Below are 19637 nucleotides of genomic sequence, written 5' to 3' on the forward strand. Positions count from 1 at the left end.
TGCTTCAAAGTGAGCTGAAACTGTGTGATATGAATCTGTCAATCGAGAGCTCAAACTGATAGACTTATTAGTGTAGAATTTTGAAAAAGTCAATCAAATAAATAGTCCAAAAATTACATGGGTATAAAATGATACAAGTAGTATTTATATATTCAATGTGTGTTATATCCATCAAATTGATTGATCACAAAAAATACTTTTTTTTTTTTCTTTTATACATTGTTGGATATTTGTGCACGCTTTCGTGAAAACCAAACTAAAAGAATAAGCATTCATTAGTGTACAAAGATTACGTTTAACAGAGTCATCCTCTACAATTCCCAGCCAAAGCTGATCCTTGATCCTTGCATTCCTCCTCGTTTTTTGCAAGCAAAAGATGTTCCCGTATGCTTTCTACAAGATGAGGTGCTTCCTCATCCAATTTCACAGATAGTCGCCTCAGACTCTACAATAATTACACACTTATCAGTTTCTATTCCTAAATGGTTGGAAGTATGAAGCTATTACATGAGGAGAAGGAATACCTCTGAATCCCACAAGCGATCATGTGCCTTTCGTGGAATTATATGGATGTGTGTCTAAAGATGCCACAAAGAATTGCAGGGAATTTAAGGTATATGATCAGTAATACTAATAAGTAAAAGCTAAGTAGAGCAACTACAACATCCTTAAAAAAAACATAGAAAAACATTCCATGGAATAAAACAATCAAATTTGAAAGGCAGAGGTTTATAACTTCGGCGGACTAATAAGATGGAGGATAACAGTAATTTACTTACATGGAATATGACTTGGCCAGCAGCAGCACCGTTGTTGACTACTAAATTGAAGGAATCTGCAAAATTCAGATTCGATTGTATGAATGATAACTTGACGTTAGCTTTCCTTTGAGAAGGGCACACATGAATTTATCAGGACAACATGCAAGCATTTCATTTTTGGAAGTGTGAACTCTGCTTTTTGAAATGGACATATACTTAACATCAAGATGAATGTATACCATACAGGCATACAGACATGTGAGCTTCCCAAGAATCCAACTCTCCAGATACCATAAAAGACAAACCGTCTAAGGATCAAGGGATGTTTACAAAGAAGAGTGGTAAAGCAAGTCCGATCAGCATGTATGAGAATATACAACGTTATTAATATCATTGTCACTGCACAAGATGAACTTGATCATTATGAGCATCTACAAAGCATTCAATTACGCCCATCTTGATCATTATGAGCATCTACAAAGCATTTAATTACGCCCATTCGTTGCAGCAAAAAAAAAATTACGCCCGTAGCGTTGCAGCAAAAAAAAAAATTACGCCGTAGCATATTAAAAGATGATGTTGGTATCGCTAGATTAAAGTAAACTCCTCTTGCAGCCAGCATGTAATACTTGTGAATTGCGAGAATAGAATGAACAATGAGCTCCTCATCTAGGAAGCATAAATCCCAAGGCCAACCAAGGCTTCAAGTAATGTCACCTAAGTGGGGAAGGTCCAACAATCCCAAAATCAATCTGTTGTGAGTAATGAATTCAATATTTTTAGGGACATACAGCCTCAAAACTTCCTGGAACAGAATAGAAAAGGATGAAATGGTTCTCGCAAACTACCCAAAGAGAAGGGAGGAGGTTTATAGTGTTGACATTGGCCAGGCCAATAAGCTCGATTCAATCAGCAGTAAGACTACACGTGCAAAGAATTAGTCATGTCCATGATAGAGTTACATGTGCGAAGGAACTAAGTGACAAAGACGTTAAGCCAATCTTTTCAAGGAATCCTTCACATCCTAGGTTACGGCCTTTTTCTTACCTAAAGGGTGTTTATGCATAAAACAACCTTAGCATTTATGACAATAAATCTTGCATTTCATCCAGAATTAGACGTTAAGCCAATCAATGATATCCAACATATTGTTTAATTGCACAAGACTTCCCCTATAAGCAAATGCTCAATGGAGAAGAAGAATGATGCGCCCTGTATCCAGATCCTGTAGCGAGATCCTTTATTGGAAGCAGGGACTCCCATTATTGAATACAAGGCCATTATTGCTCTTGCACTTTGAGAAAAATCGACTCAGTGAAGCTAGAGGTAGTGAGTATGAGCTCGAATATGGTCAAACATGAAACAAGTGGGCTTCATCTATTTAAACAAATACGAGTGTTCTTTAATTTTTTATTTAGATAAAAATAAACCATTCTACATTAAGATAAATTTAACTTTTTAAAGAGCCTTAATTTGAGTCTTATGATCACAAATTGATGTCAAAACTTAATATAACTCTCTAGCCAAAGAACATATTGAGCTAACAAGCAGACAAAAAAAAAATAAGAGGGACGGTGAGGGAGGTCAAAATGAATTATCAAAGCTGGCACAATGGCTATAAAAGATCAGGAAAGAGCCCTGAGGACTTACCGCAGCCTGTAGCTTTCTTAATCGCATTGCTAATGAACGGTATTTTCGAACACATGGCAGCTATCACCTGCAGCACAATCAATTCAGATGTTGAGAAAGAGAAAGCAATTTGTAGAATGGGTTTCAGATCATATTCTCCATCAGTGACAAACTCTAAAAAATTTCAGCTAATAAAAGTTATAAAACACAGAAAATAGAATGAAAATTTGATACATAGCACCTTTTAAAAGGATCCTTGTGAGGAACTACCTTTTAAATTTATTGTTTGTGAAGAACAATCTTCTATAATAGTTTCGGTTGCATAATTACACCTTTAGCCATATTCCAGTAATAAGTCGACAAACAAGTACTGAATGATACATGCCAATAGGAGAGCCATCCCCAAAAGCTAACTTAAGAGGAGAGCCCATTTTCCTATATAAACCCCACATCAGCCCCCCATATGCCAATGTGGGACTCAAGTCCCATACCTTACAATGGACCGTAACACTGAACTACTTCCTCTCCCGTGTCTCATATTTCGTTTCCAACTCTTCTCATCCATCCTCACCCTATTATATTCTACAACCTGCAACAATTTGAGGCACTCTCAACAAGGCAATGCAATCCTGTAAATACAAAAGTATCTTTTTTCTTCAGAACATCTCATTGATAATTAGGGTTTCGATTGGAATAAATATGCAACAAAAGGGTGTCCATATTCCAGCATAGCTAATTAGTTACACTTAAAATTAGGGCTTGCATTGATATTAGGGATAAAAGAATGCAGGGCATCGAAGGATTAGTTTTTCGGTTTGTAGGGATATTTTAATTGCATTAAAACCAAATTAGAGGTTATCTGATAGCATGATCTAGTTTTTAATAATTTGAGAGCCTCCTAGCCCTTAAATTAATTAAAATACAAATCCATCCATCCTTATGCAGGTGAAAGGTGTAACAATAGAATTAAGTTCATCACCAGCCCCTTTGCTTCACATCGAATGTCACTGTGGGCCAATTGCAGCAATTTTTGATGCTTGGAAAATGATAACCTAATGGGGCTTGCAGATATTGTGATGCGGAAATATTTATCTCATTTTGTATTTTGTCTGATACTGTATGCACTATGCAGCACCTTATTCTTGGTTGCTTTTTATATATATATTCCACTTACATGTTCCAACTTCCAAGCAGTAAAAGAGAGGTAGATAGAGAGAGAGAGAGAGAAGAATAATGGAGGAAAGAATTTGTAAGGAATCACGGATAGAGAACAAAGAAGTCAATAACAGCAGATCATCTTTGGGATATAAATGAAGTAATGCGAGTTTATAAAGGGGAAGGATGGGCAAGATAAGGCAAGGACAAATCATATGACAGGGAACTTAGGTTTGCTGACTTTTCTCACCACAAAACAGCCAAAAAGATATTATCATACAACCATAACTTTCATAAAAGGTACAGTAGTTCTCAACCCCAAAAAATTGTAAAAGGTATTGCTCAACCCATTAAAAAGATACTATTTGACAAATTTTACAAAAAAGTCAAAGCTTCAATCCTCAATCAATCATAATCCACAAGTCTAAGGTGGAAAAAAAAAAAAGAACAATCACGAAAATAAATCCAAGGAGAAATGCTTGGCACCTTAGTTCATCAATATTCCAAGCATAAGATGTGAACGGGGAAGCAATATTGACATTATAACTTATATCAGGTAGGAACTTCACTAGAACAAGAAAAAACAAGTCTCAAGAGTATCAGTTTTACCAAATATATCTTTGCGCATAAATGTTTTAAGATAATAATTCAGTTACATGGGTTACTTCACTTATTGTATCAATACACGAAATCACTTACTCAAAAGATCACAGTGCGCAGTAGCTCATTGAAGCAGTTCCTGACCAGACACATATTCTATTAATTATATATTGACTTGATAAAGGTTCAAGGGAGGAGGGTAGCAGTTAGCACATAACATTTTAGTTTGCAGCTATATGACATTGCAATCAAGGATCTTACTAAATCCTTAGCTATAACAGCTCACACATTAGAAAGACATTAAATAGATTGTGTGAATTATGTGAATAACCAAATGCAGCCTCGGTCCTATAAAAAAAAAATGGAAAATCACAAGCTTCTATCAAAAACTATAGTTCAAGGAATGCATGTAATGTAAGATAGCACTAGCTTTCAATCATATTAATAAGAACCAGCCAAAATTTATTTGAAGGAACACAACTTGAGCAGAATAGGAAAAAGACCACACAAATCCAAATTTTAAAATGATTGAAACAACCACTTATTACTGTTGGATTACAATGAATTAGCCATGACAATTCTGAAAACAATGGTATTACAAAAATTACAAACATATAAAGTTCGTCCAGCAAGGCACCAACAAACTAGCATCACAAAACCAACTGATCATTTCAACAAAAAATTTACCTATTCTCAAATAACATCAACCTAATGGATTTAGACTAGCTACTGGATCCAATAGGCTCTATGGCTGTGTAATTCTTAAACAGATGCTAGCAGAAAGATCTTCACCACATCCCTCTATGCAGGCGGTGGCATGGAAAAAAAGGTCCGAGTAATATAACAAATAAATAAATAAAATTCAGGACATTTAGATGGTGCACATTCACAGAATTAAATAATACTACCTCCGTTTTTTTTAGTTGACACGTTTTGACTTTAGCACTATTCACACACTCCCCTTTGACCATGTTTTGTGCTTTATACGTAATGAAAAATATAGTCACGTGGGATCTTGTTAGATTCTTCACGATGAATATTTTCAAAATATCAACTTTTATAATTTTTGCTTATCGGTAATTAAAGATAGAATGGTTAAAGTTGTGCGTTAGCAAACGTGACTAAAGAAACGTATCAACTAAAAAGAAACGGAGGAAGTATAAAGGATGCCCTTCATATAAATACTTCCATCGTTCTCTTTTAATCACAACATATTCCTTTTCAGGAGGTTGCAAATTGATTGCAACATTACTCTATTTAGCCAATGAATCAATGATGTTTTTTAATCTCTCTCCTCATCACATGGGTCTTTCGTTTAATCTCTGTCCTCTCCTAAAATACTGTGTATCCCCTCCACGTTGCAATTAAAAGAGCACGGACGAAATAGGATCATAGTATATACAATAGGCACACCCAATATCACGCAGCAGAATTTTGTCCAGATTTGAGCACCAAGGCAACAATATATGGCCATAGAAACTGAATTGAGTTAAAATATTTGTGAAGGTTACTTACTGAAGGATGAGTTGTATCCAAGGAACAAAAATGACGTTTTGGAATGAGAAGAGAGTGCCTGTAAGTCAATCAATCAATCAATCAATCAAAGCCTTAATCCCAAAAGTGGGGTCGGCTAACATGAACCAAATTTGATTATTCCGTGTAGTCATCAACATAAATCTTTCTCCTCCATCCCTTACGATCCAAAACTTCATCCTCACGTAAATCCATGCACTTCATATCCTTCCTCACTCCTTCCAACCAAGTCATCTTTGGTCTCCCTCTTCCTCGTTTAATCCCTCCATGGTCCCACTCTTCCACTCTTCGCACCGGTGCACCCTCGGGTCTCCGTCTTACATGTCCAAACCAACGCAGACGATTTTCCCTTAATTTATCTACAATGCCCGCCACACCTACTTTCTTGCGAATAACCTCATTTCTGATTCTATCTCTTAAAGTGTTTCCACACATCCACCTTAACATGCGCATTTCCGTAACCTCCATCTTTTTAATATGCTCTTTCTTAGAAGCCCAACATTCTGTACCATAGAGCAACACTGGTCTTATGGCAGTCCTGTAGAATTTTCCCTTCAACTTTAAGGGAATGCTGCGGTCGCATAACACTCCCGTGGCCGCTCTCCATTTAAGCCACCCTGACTTAATCCTGTGGGTCACGTCTTGATCAATGTCACCATTCTTCTGGATGATCGACCCTAGGTACTTAAAACATTCACTCATGGTCAAATCCTTTCCATCCAAACTCACCACTTCATTGCTTGTACCCCTCTGAGTGCCAAAACGACATACCAAATATTCAGTCTTACTCCGACTTAGCTTAAACCCTCTAGATTCCAACCTTTGCCTCCATTGCTCCAACTTGACATTAACCCCATCCTTAGTCTCATCCACCAAAACGATATCATCTGCGAACAACATACACCATGGAACCTCATCTTGAATTGGTCTAGTTACTTCATCTAGAACCGTTGCAAAAAGAAAAGGGCTTAATGCAGACCCTTGATGCAATCCGATTGTAATAGGGAAATCTTTTGTCAACCCTCCGCATGTCCTCACATTTGTTGACACATCCCGATACATATCCTTAACTAGGTCTACATACCTTCGTGGGATACCTTTCTTCAACATTGCCCACCAAAGTATCTCTCTTGGCACCTTGTCATATGCCTTTTCTAAATCAATAAAGACCATATGAAGATCTTTCTTCTTTACCCTATAAAACTCCATCATTTGTCTTATCAAATGGATTGCCTCCATAGTAGATCTCCCAGGCATAAAACCAAATTGGTTATCTGAAATGCTTGTGCATGCCCTCAACCTTTGTTCAATCACCCTTTCCCACAACTTCATAGTATGGCTCATAAGCTTAATTCCTCGATAGTTAGAACAATCTTGAGCGTCTCCTTTGTTTTTATAAACCGGGACCAAGGTGCTCTTCCTCCAATCTTGTGGGATCCTTGTAGCCGTCCATATCTTGTTGAAAAGGTTTGTTAACCAATCAATACCAATCTTACCCAAACACCTCCACACCTCTATCGGTACCCCATCAGGGCCAACCGCCTTCTTAGGTTTCATCTTCCTCAGTGCAATCTCCACCTCTACTCTCCTAATCCTTCGCACATACTCCATGTTGATTTCTTCATCACTCATAGAGGTATCTCCTATCACAACTCCATTACTTCCATTAAATAATTCATCGAAGTACCCCTTCCACCTGTCCTTGATGCCCTCCTCTTGCACTAGGACCATTTGGTTCTTATCTTTGACACACTTCACCATGCCAATATCCTTCCTTGCCTCTTGTCTTCTCTTTGCCATCTTATAAATGATCCTTTCTCCCTCCTTGGAATCAAGCTTTTCATAAACCTCCTGATATGCCTTTTCTTTTGCTTGGCGAACAGCTGCCTTTGCCTTACTCTTAGCCTCCTTATACGCTGCAAAGGTTTCATCACTCCTACATTTTCCTAAGGCTTGATAGCATTCCCTTTTTTGCTTAATTACTGCTTTCACCTCTTCATTCCACCACGAAGTATCTCTCTGTACCGAAGTTCTTCCCCTTACTTCCCCTAAGACCTCTTTGGCCACTCTTAGGAAACAGTTCTTCATTCGTAACCAAGTCATGTCCGGATCCACCTCTCCATCCCAATCCGCTTCTTCAATTACCTTTTCTGTAAAAACCTTAGCTTTTGCATCCCTTAGGGTCCACCATCTTATCCTTGGTTCTTCTTGTCTAACTTTTTTCTTCGCCTTCTCTTTCAGACGAATAGTCATTACCAATAGCCGGTGTTGGGTGACCACACTCTCCCCTGGGATAACCTTACAGTTTATGCAACTTTGTCTATCTATGCTCCTTGTGAGCAGGAAGTCTATTTGAGTTGCATTTGCTCCATTCCGAAAAGTTATCAAGTGTGAATCCCTCTTCTTAAACCAAGTATTAGCCAAAATTAAATCATATGATTGGGCAAAATCCATAATAGCTTCACCACCGGCGTCCCTCTGCCCATACCCAAAGCCTCCATGGACACTCTCATAGCCATCTCGGCTCGCCCCAACGTGCCCATTTAGATCCCCTCCAATATATAACTTCTCTGAGTGGTGGACACCCTGCACCACCTCGTCTAGGTCCTCCCAAAATTGTCGTTTCTCTTCTGCATCTAAACCCACTTGGGGAGCATAAGCACTGATAACATTCACAATCTCCTTGCCACATAGCAACTTCAGCCTTATCAACCTATCGTTCTTCCGATAGACCTCGATCACCTCTTTTGCCAACCTCTCATCGAGAACCACACCAACTCCGTTCCTAGCTCCACCATTCCTTGTTCTGTGGCTCGTTTCTTGCCCAACATACCATACCTTATACCCCAAAACCAAGCCTCGAGCTCCTTCTCCTGTCCATCTTGTCTCTTGGAGGCACATGATGTTCACGCGTCGTCTTTTCATTACTTCTACCAATTCTGCTGATTTTCCCGTAAGAGACCCCACATTCCAAGAACCAATCCGCAAACTAAATTCTTTTCTCCCACGCTCCCTCCTGATCCCAACTCCAAGCCCTTGATTATTTGACACCACAATTGGGCAATATGGCGCGTCGCTTCTGGGCGACGACAATTGCTGGCTAAGTGCCTGTAAGTAAAAGCATGAAAAAAGAGTAAGTATGACAGCATGATGACAAAAGTACTTTAAGGACAACTTTACCAGACTTAAAAGTACTATAAATGGATGGTACCTTACCCACGACTGAGTGGACTTGTATCCAAAATGCAAATGCATGTATCATCTTCGTAAAGCTATAGGAGAAAACATTAAAACAGCTGTGAGCTGGCTAAGTGGCCATACAAGAAAATTGGAAATTTCACCAAAAAACAGGTTGTATAAGGTCAACATTAAAACACTATTCTATTCACCATAAAACTAACAAAGTTAAGGAGAATTAAGTTCTACTCGTAATAGTAAGTTCTTAAAACAAATAAACGGTAATTCTACATGGTGGCCACTTGTTTTTGCAAATTTCATTTGGTGGTAAATTTTTTGTGGATTCCTCAAGTGACCACCTACTTTTGCATAATTAATTAGTGTGCCCTTACTTATGCTTTATGGGCTTATGGCTAACCCTTGGTGTTTTATGGCTAACCCCCTTAGCTTTGATAATCAAACTTACTAGTGTACCCTTCTAATTCAACCAACCTCCTCTCCCCATGAAGATACACCAACCTAACCACCCACAGCCCTTGTCCAACCCAACTCAACCACCCATAGCCACCTACCAGTCCAACAGTCCAACACCATCACCCAACCTAACATAAATCACTTGCTACCTATTGAAACAACAACTACCAACCAAACATTGAAATCAACCACCAAACTTCTAAAACAACCACCCACCCATCAAGAACCACCACTCAACCTTCAAAAACCACTGGCCATCCATAGAAACCATTAATCTAAAACCAACGAATAAACTCTTAGACAACCACCTGCCAACTAAAAACCACAACTCAACCTCTAAATCTAATTAGCAACCCACCAACAAAAAAACATACAAAAATCATTGCCCAACACTCAACATCACCACCCATCCACCAAAAACCACCACTCACCCACCAAAATCCGTAACTTAACCTATGAAAACCTCCAATGGTGGGTAGAGTAGCGATTGTGTGGATGGTGCTGGTTGATGGTTGGAGAGTTTAAGGAAGCAATATGTTTAGAGGTAAATTGGTAAATTAAATTTTTAATCTTAGGTTAGCTGTCTTAATGACTATATGGCCACTAGGTAGAATTATGCAAAAGTAGAGAGTGACTTGAAAAAATGGCAACAAAAAAAAAAAAAAAAAAAAAAAAGCACCAAGTGGAATTTGCAAAAACACGAGGTCAACATGTAGAATTTCCCAAAAAATGAAAATCTAATAAGTTCCAATATGATACAAGTCAAAAGTTAAGTGATGAAACACACCCTAGGATGATTACAAATACAATCTCCTCCCCCTCCCCAACCTCGTGCATCCAAACATCGGATGATCTCCCAAAACCCCTCTGCCATTGTATAAGACTATTAGTAATGATAAACCCTTGATTGGTCTACTTTTATTTTACACTAATCATATAAGCGAAATCAAATCGAGCAAGAACCCTTTCATGATACGGAGTAATAGATTACATGTGCATATTGAGGATCATCCTGACTACTTTACGAAATCAAAGTCCTTTTTTAGTAAGTTTCAATTTTCCTGTCCCCTTTACTTTTCTCTTCCAACCCCACTCCCACTAAACACAACACACACAATCAATACATCATTCCTTATTAACAAACTTACCAGCCCTTTCGACTAGCAGTAGTAAATGGACGTAATGGAAATGAATTTATATTTAACATACTCTCTTTACTCATTCACAGGAACCATAAGTTACGGCGACATATCATAAACTGTTCAGAACCATTTCTGAGAATTCTGACTTCTGTTGCAATATTCAATTAGACAACAAACTCCAGTAAAATACAGGCATGCTAATACGAAGTAATAAATAACTTCAACTCAATTACTGCCACAAAAACATAAATGCTGAACAACAAAACCCCAAATTTCAATCAGAATACAACACACAATAATAAATTCCACCCACCCAACATTCAAAATTTCGTAAATATTGTTGTAATTGTACCTTAAAAGCTGGGGAATTACCCTGAATAATCTGACAAAAAATGCAAGTATCTTGAGAATTGGGGTTTTTCACCAAATCCCTAGTTTGAACTTGAGCTGTAGTTGACTCAGATGAACAATTCGAAGTAGATACGATAAGGGTATTTCGTGAATTGATGTGGGAAGGGCAGATATGAGAGCATAGTACAGCAATTCGTCTTCGAGTTTCAGAATTCATGGTTTTTTTTCTGGGTTTTTGGAAAGTTTGAAATTTGATGGTCACAGATTTTGTGGGGAGGAAGAAGAGAGAGGTAAAAGAGGAGGGAGCAAAAGAGAGGAATTTGTGGGATTGATTGCTTTTGGCTGCTTATCCACTTGAATTCAATGAGAATCGATGGGATTAATCCTCTGGTTTTTGTCAAACTCTGTCCTCTATCCTATAAAGTATAAACATTATGAGATAGTTTGACATTGACAGCAAAATACAAGTTTCAGTAATTGTTGCCTAATTTAGGGTTAATTTCTACTTTTTGGGAAAATAAGTTTTCACTGTTTTGTGGCTCGGGCGATTACTCGAATTTTATTTATATACGAGTATAAAATGAAAATATTGCCTAAATTTATATACGGTAATATATTGAAAATCAATTACATTATACTAAAGGCGAAACTTAGAAAACACTTGGCAAAATATTGTAAAATGCTTTCCCTCCAAACCCACTTACTAAAAAAAAAAACTTATTGTAATTAAATTATGACTTTTAGTTTGTATAAAATCTAAAATAAATGTCCTTAAATATCAAATTGTCCATTATAACTATTATATGTTTAATTAATTTCTTTCACAATATTTCATACTTTTTACTACTAAGTCTATTTATAATATTTATATCTGTTTTTTGTAAAATTTATTGTCATTAGAATTATTTAACAACCGTGCATTGCATGGGGTTTAATCTAGTATAATATAAAGTTTGAAATAAATTTTAAGAATGAGAAAATAATCTGAGAATTGAAAGAGAGATGGAGTAATATACTTGTAAATATTAATCCGTGTAATTGGTTAACTAGCTTCTAATCTAGAAACTTACTTGTACCATCCATAGAATCAAGAACCATTAGTATGTAATTTATTTCTTACGAATTAAATTGTAATTTATTGTGCAATTAATTAGAATTTACATTCTAGAGAAAATTAAATACGGAGATTACACATGTGAAAAGCTTTAGAGTGAAGACACATAGGGTGACACATAAGGGTGACACAAAGCGAGGATGTGACGTCAAATCATATTGATGCAACTATGCAAGTGATACATGGCGTTACCATGTTGTCCTGTGTGTTTTAATAATATTATAAATGAGTTTTTAGAAATTCTAATTTAGATAAAAATAAGTTTCTTGAAAAATAAATTTAGATTAGTAAATTTCAATAAATAAAAATACTCTAAACAAGTCTTGTGTAAAACGGGTGTACGTCAATCTTTACCATAAGACCGAGAGTTTGAGAGTAACTTTAACTATATTTGTAGTAAAATTAAACTTTTTTTTTTTTTTTTTTGTTAAAAGAGCAACAAAGGACGGGTGTGAGAATCAATCACAAGATCTCCTGAAACCGGGAGGAAAGCTCTAACCACTTGAGCTACCCCTCACTCTCTGAGTTAGTTGCTCATTAAGTGGTTAGACATTGGATGATGAACCAAGTCGTGTTGGCTTGGTGTCCAAAAGTACATACTTCCTCTATTTGTTTAAATGCATCACTTTTTATAAATGAATTTTTAATGTAAATTCATCACTTTTTTTAGCTACTCATAAAAAATCTCTCCATCTCTCTCATATCACATAAGACCCTCTATATTTTTTTTCCCTATCAATCTCTATCTCACAACTCTAAAAAGTGTCTAAAATCCATGATTTCAAAAGTGATAGATCTAAAAAACGGATGAAATAATCTTTTTAAAAAAATGTTAATCTTTTAAATTGTTTTGTATTGCAATAATGATATCACTAGTAGAAAAAAAAGCATTAGGCACCCCCCATATGGCACCGGTTCAGGCTAAACCGGTGCCCAAAACCAGTCTGGAAATGGCCGGGATTTTACCAAAAGAGAAAAGGCACCGGTTTGGCCTGAACCGGTGCCAATTGAACCGTTCCTTACTTTAAAAAAAACCGGTTAAACTTAAAAAAAAAAAAAAAAAAAAAAACGGCCATATAAATATGAAACCCTATTTTGCTTCACTACTATTTCTCCTCGCCGCTTCATTCTCCTCTCCTCTTCTTTCCTACTATTTCTCTCTCCTCTTCTCCTCTCCTCCTCTTTCACTCCACTTAACCTCCTTCCCTTTCTCATCGATCTCCTCCTTCTCATCTCCTCCTTCCCTTTCTTCGTTCTCATCTCCTCCTTCCCTTTCTTCGTTCTCATCTCCTCCTTCAAGCTCACCACGAAGACCACCACGGAGACCACTACGAACACCACCACGGAGACCACCACGAACACCACCGCAAGCACATGCAACAACACCATGGAGACCACTCCTCCTCCCTCAATTTCTGGGTTTTTGTGTTGTGATTTTGATTTTTGATTTTTGATTTTTGAATTTTGTTTTTCGATTTTGATTTTCGATTTTTTCTGGGTTTTTTCGATTTCAATTTTTTTTCGTTTTTGTTTTATTTTAATTGATTTCTGGGTTTTTTTATTTGTTCGTTTTTGTGTTTATTTTTTCGATTTACGGGTTTTTCAATTTTTATTTTTGTTTTTCAATTTTGATTTTTGATTTTTTATTTTTGATTTTCTTTTTTATCGATTTTGATTTTTGTGTTTCGATTTTTACTTTTGTTGTCTGATTTTGATTTTTGATTTTTGTTTTTCGATCTTGATTTTTGTTTTTCTTTTTTTTTCGATTTTGATTTTTATGATTCGATTTTACTTTCGTTGTCTTATTTTGATTTTGATTTTTGTTTTTCGATTTTGATTTTCAATTTTTTCTGGGTTTTTCCGATTTCAATTTTTTTTTGTTTTTGTTTTTATTTTAATTGATTTCTGGGTTTTTTAATTGTTCGATTTTGTTTTTATTTTTATGATTTCTGGGTTTATTCATTTTTTTTTTCTGGGATTTTGTTTTTATTATTTCGATTTTGTTTTTATGTTTTGATTTCTGGGTTTTTTTCGATTTTATTTTTAATTTAATCGATTTTAATTCGATTTTTTTTTTCTGGGTTTTTTTTTTTTTTTGATGTTTTAATTGGCGCAGGTATACATAATCCAAGAATCAAGAATATGGGGATTTTTAGATTGTGATGTTGTAATATTTTTTTTTTGATTTATATTGTAGTTTTTTTTATTTATTTATATGTTGTAATTTTTTTTGATTTATAAGTAATTTTTTTTATTGATCTATGTTGTAAAATTTTGTTGATTATATATTAAACAGAATCGTTTAGACGTTTATATTGATTGTGATGTTTGATTTATATTTTGTGTTTTTATTTAAATTAGTTTATTTAAGTTTTAAGCAAAAAAAATATATATATATATATATATATATATATATATTTGGGGGTTTTTTGGCACCGGTTAACCGGTGCCAAAAACTTTGAAAAAAAAATTTAGTGGGCCTTTTTGGCACCGGTTAACCGGTGCCTATTACACCCTATGGCACCGGTTTTGAACCGGTGCCAAAAACATGCGGTTCAAACCGGTGCCTTAGACCGGGTTTGAACCGCTGCCAAATGCCTTTTTTCACCTAGTGTATACATATCATATTTTATCTTATGATAATTCATTTGGAATTTCAATAATTATATCATTGGATGTGAAGAATGATGAGTTGGGCACAAATTTTTAAATGAATCTGGTTCACACTAATCTATTGTGGACCAATAATATTAGAGAAACTATGGTTGTTTTATTAATAAAAAAAAAAGTCACTATGTTGAAATAAAACTCATTTTGGCGGTGTTTAAATATCACTAATTATGAGTGTAATTCAATTGTTTAAGTATGTTGATCTCCAAGGTTTTCTGCGTTAGGTCTTCAGAAATTAGTGTCAGGGTATTTAATGGTAAAACTATCTCATTTTGATACTAAAATGCATATTTTTCAAGATCAAGCGTTAGTGGGAATAATATTATGTCAATCCAGACTTATGATGAGACGAATATAAGTTATTGAAATTCGCAATAAGTTTTTGAACACCTTGGCTTTTAAAAGTTTATATACTTTGTATAAGTTTTTTAACATTTCATAAAAGGTTTTGAAAATTCCATATGAATTAATTTGTTATTAGACATATTAGTTTCTTAAAATTATATGTATTGAATGGGTCCAATACTTTATAATCTTAGATGTGAATCTTACTGGAAATTAAATTTCTAGTTAAGATGAGACTAAAATTGAATTAGACCAGTTTATTTGTCCAAAATTAGATAAAGGGCTTGTTCACATTTGCTGAACTGAACTGATTGGAGCTGAACTGAACTGAACTGAAATGAATATTTTATGAGAGAAATAAATTAGGAACTAAACTGGACTGAACTAAACTGATTGGAGTTAAACTGAACTAATTGGAGCTGAATTGAACTGAAATTAAGCTAAAGTGAACATATCCTAATTTGCTTTTAGAATCTTTCCTTAATATATATAATAATACAGTACAATGAGAAATAAATCAAAGAAAACTAATAATTTACTACTTCCTTTAAATTTCTTAATACAAAACAATAACATAAAAGAAAAAGTCCAACTTATTAAAGGAGAATTTAGAGCATTTTCTAGATGTGTTGTAATCAATAACGCATGTGTCCTCCATTAAAAAGCGATTTCTAAAAGATTTTGGCTTAAGTCAAAATGAAAATTGAAAAATGAAACAAGTGTCCTCCATTAAAAAACGATTTTTAAAAGATTTTTGTTTGAGTCAAATGAAAATTAAAAAATTAAATTTCTGAATTACAAGATCAGATCGGTTTTCTTTGACCCGCCTTAGATCAGACCATTTTTTAAGCACCCATGTTTCTAACAATTTGGTTGACCATAATATATTAATATAGAAATGTAAATATTTTCTTTAATGACATAATATGAATATTCCTTATACTAGTATAACATGTTGTAACCTTGAACCACCTAACTTCCTTTCCAAATTAGTCTTCAACCTCTCATTATAAAATACCAAAAAAAAAAAAAACATAAAACCCATGACAAGGCCCATAACCTTGTTCTTTGGGGACAATGAACACACCTAGCTTCCCAAACAAATTCTCATATTCTCTCTCCTATATTTATTGACCAACCCCATTTTTCTCTCCTTTTGATTTGAATTTATATCATTATTTTATACTTTCTTTATCGTTTTTTCATATCAAAAGGTCACACCTTCTTCTAGAAAGTAGAAACAGGGCATAACATTACGTACTCCATAACATCATTACCTTCCTCATTCTTCAACAATTTCCCTCATTTCTTGGCACCTTCATTTTCAAACCATATTTCTTTCTCCCCAAGTCACAAATCTAACACTTAAAACACCCTTTTCTTTTTGACAAAAATACCCAAAATTTCAGGGGAAAAACAGAGATGAAAGAACAATCAATTGTGCCAAAATTAGAATTAAATCAACTCAAAGTTTTTGGCCCAGTTGGAAGAGGAGCAAAAGGGGTTGTTTTTCATGTCAAAATCAATGATTTGGGTGAAGATTTGGCGTTAAAAGTAGTGCTGAAATCCGCCATTAAATCCAAAACAGAGAAACAGAGTAATGGGGTTGTTGAAGTTCAAAGCAGAGTATTTTTCGAACAACAAGTTTTGAAGGAATTCAATCACACCCTTTTGCCGAAACTTAAAGGGGTTCTTGAAACTGATAATATTTTTGGGTATGCGATTGATTATTGCACTGGTGGTAGTCTTAGTTCTCTAAGAAAGCTTCAAGTTGAGAAGATGTTTTCCGATGATATAATTAGGTAAGTTTGATTAGGGTTTCGCTTTACGTATCCGTAATGATTAACTATAAGCATTAAATATAATTTGTCCCAGTTTTTCTAATTACGGAATTCATTACAAAATCTGTTTGTTATTTTTTCCGATAAGCATTGAATACATTCAATTAAAATTACGTGTCGATTGCTGTAATTAATGTTTGTTCGTTTTCTTTCTTTTGGCAGATTTTATGGGGCTGAAATTGTTTTGGCATTGGAATATTTGCACAAGAAAGGGATAGTTTACCGAGATTTAAAGCCGGAGAATATATTAATTCAAGAAAATGGTCATCTAATGTTGGTAGATTTCGATCTTTCAACCAAACTCATTCCTAGATCGCCTAAAACTCGGTCAAGTTCGGGTTCGAGTTTGAGTTCGGATTCGAGTTCGAGTGCAGAATCGGTAAAAACATCCGATTTAGGAAAGAAAAAGTCGCAACTATCAAGATTTACCGCGTTTTATAACTGCGGTAAATCTAGATTTTCACTAGAAGAAACTATTTCGGGTAAAACAGAGGACGAGTTAGAAAACTCGTTCGAGTCAGACTCAGTGGGTAAATCCAACTCGTTCGTTGGAACAGAGGAATACGTGGCACCGGAGATCATCAAAGGGAACGGTCACGATTTCGCGGTAGATTGGTGGAGTTTTGGTGTCGTTTTACATGAAATGTTATATGGAACGACGCCGTTTAGAGGTGTAAATAGGAAAGAAACGTTTTATAGAATCATATCAAAGTCACCTGATTTGGTTGGTGAAACGACGCCGTTGAGAGACTTGATCAGGAAATTACTTGAGAAAGATCCAAAACAAAGAATATCATTGGAGGAAATCAAGGGTCATGATTTCTTTAAAGGGGTTGATTGGGAGATGATCGTACGGCTAGAAAGGCCTCCCTTTATTCCTGATCAAGAAGAGGTTGATGATGAGGGTATAGATGGAAATAAAGCAATTGATGTTGAGAGTATTGTTTATGGAATATTTAGAAAAGAAGAGGTGATTAAAAATGTAAGTGAGGGTAAAAATAATAAAAATTGTGAGGTAAATAATAGTAGTACAAATAGTTGTGGTAAATTAGATGAAGAAAGTAAAACTAGAGGTGCTTGGGTTGAAGGGTTAGAGCAACCTTCTATTTCAAGCAATTTTTTGGTCTTTTAGATTTACATATTCTTGGCTTGTTAGTTATTTTACCTTTTTATATATGAAGCTTTTTTTTTTTTTTTTTTTTTTTTTTTTGGAGTAGAAAATTCAATTTATTAAAGAAGAGGAATGCAACAAAAAAAGTATAAAAAAAGAAAGCTGATTCTTTGTAGTTTATTTGGTGGATTTTGTTGCACTCTAGCTTTTTAGTTTGTATTAATTGTAAATGAAGTGTATTATATACGTAGTACTTTGAACTTTGATGAGAATTGATAGATATTTTAATGTGTTGTACACTTTTCTATCAGAAACCAAGTTATCTATTCCATTTTTTTTTTTTTTAATTTTAGTTTTTATAATGTTGTGTTCTTTATAATATTATCCTTTGTTTTAAAATAATACAATTTGTTAAAATTATAATCTTCTAGTACCAATCGTTTACATGGTGTTTTTTTTTTTTTTTTTTATATATATTATTTATTTATTTATTATTATTATTATTATTATTATATCAGAAAAAAAACCTACAAAGTCAATCAATTTACAAGAAATTAGTGGGGAGCTGAGATACAATCTGGGCCCCCACCCCTCTAGCTATAGCGAACCCGATCCTGCTGAAGATGTGAGCTGCCGCACGAGCATCAATATCCCGAGTCTTAGCAAACGCCTGAACCCGCTTCAGCAAAGCAATAACATCCTTATCTAATCCCCCCAACGAAGAAAAGGTGAAAGGAAGAAAACCATAGCCAATAGCCCTGCAACGCGCCCCATACTTGTCCCGCTTCCGTTGAGCCGCCGTAGACACAACACGACCAGGAACGAACTCAGACAACCCCGATTGTGTCAAAGGTGAAGATCCCGTCAAGTCAACACATACATCAAGGCCTCTATCCCAGGAATAAAGCAACATATCTGCTGGTCGAAGAGCCCCGTCGTTCCCTCCAGTTAACCCAACGTTAACCTCTTTTCGAGCAGAAATCCCAGACTGAAAACAAATATCAACAAGGGTATCACGAACAACATTAAATACTAGGTGTAGTTGTTGACAGAAAATTTTCATGTAGAATGCCTCAATGACATGCATGTAATCATATCCTTGATTGTCGGAATTTTGAGAAGGGATATGAATTGGTTTGTTTCAAAATAAAAATGGAAATAAAGAGTCAATTCTCACTTCCTTTTGTGTCTTTGTAGTGCTTTTTCAACACCAAAAACCATGTAATAATATGAATGTGTGGGCTTATAAAACCCTGCTATAAAGGTCATGTAAACCATTTATAGATATTACTACTGTATTTCTTATGTTTTCTTCGAATAACCAATTATTTTGTAATTTTTACTAACAACACAAACTTCCTCCACAAAATTATGCAACATTTGGTTTTGCATGATCTATAAATTAAATCAAGCTGATTTCCAATAGCATACAGCAATTATATATTTTCCTTAGCTCACATGCATGATTATACAATAAAACCAAATAATAAGACAAATTTAACAAAAAAACTCACATGAAATCTCAATCAAAGTTTATAAATCTTAACATCCAAAAGGAGATGCGATATGTATTTTCGAACAAACAAATTAAAGTAAAGAATAATTATGCTATAAAAATAAAGCATATATATACCGTGTGGAATCATCAATCATGCTCATATGATGTCGACAGTAGTGTCATTTTCTATCGTGTGCATGAGAACATAATTGCGATTTTTGAAAATAATCGCCAAA

At 35.0% G+C, this 19637-nt stretch overlaps 2 protein-coding genes across 4 annotated transcripts; one reads left to right on the forward strand and one right to left on the reverse strand.

The window, feature by feature from the left end:
• Positions 1 to 89: 89 nt before the first annotated feature.
• LOC145624237 (adenylylsulfatase HINT3-like) lies at positions 90 to 8952 on the reverse strand. Of its 3 annotated transcripts, none has more exons than XM_081677242.1 (7): positions 8895 to 8952; positions 5661 to 5718; positions 2882 to 2979; positions 2412 to 2478; positions 780 to 835; positions 525 to 578; positions 90 to 445 (listed from the first exon to the last, which is right to left on the reverse strand). In XM_081677242.1, exons 4-7 carry the CDS (start codon positions 2464 to 2466, stop codon positions 305 to 307), a joined length of 306 nt encoding a protein of 101 aa, XP_081533368.1. In that variant the 5' UTR covers positions 2467 to 2478; positions 2882 to 2979; positions 5661 to 5718; positions 8895 to 8952; the 3' UTR covers positions 90 to 304. The 3 variants fall into 3 exon arrangements, with proteins under 3 accessions (XP_081533368.1, XP_081533369.1, XP_081533370.1); XM_081677243.1 differs by lacking the exon at positions 2882 to 2979 and adding an exon at positions 4245 to 4284 and having other exon boundaries at positions 8895 to 8926; XM_081677244.1 differs by lacking the exons at positions 2882 to 2979; positions 5661 to 5718; positions 8895 to 8952 and adding an exon at positions 2661 to 2860.
• Positions 8953 to 15792: 6840 nt separating this feature from the next.
• On the forward strand, positions 15793 to 18167 carry LOC145617196 (serine/threonine-protein kinase OXI1-like). Its single transcript, XM_081671886.1, has 2 exons — positions 15793 to 16753; positions 16955 to 18167. Exons 1-2 carry the CDS (start codon positions 16374 to 16376, stop codon positions 17922 to 17924), a joined length of 1350 nt encoding a protein of 449 aa, XP_081528012.1. The 5' UTR covers positions 15793 to 16373; the 3' UTR covers positions 17925 to 18167.
• Positions 18168 to 19637: the final 1470 nt, after the last annotated feature.

This window comes from Chenopodium album, chromosome 3 (genome assembly GCF_948465745.1).
Source record: "Chenopodium album chromosome 3, dcCheAlbu1.1, whole genome shotgun sequence".
NCBI classification, from domain to species: Eukaryota; Viridiplantae; Streptophyta; class Magnoliopsida; order Caryophyllales; family Amaranthaceae; genus Chenopodium; species Chenopodium album.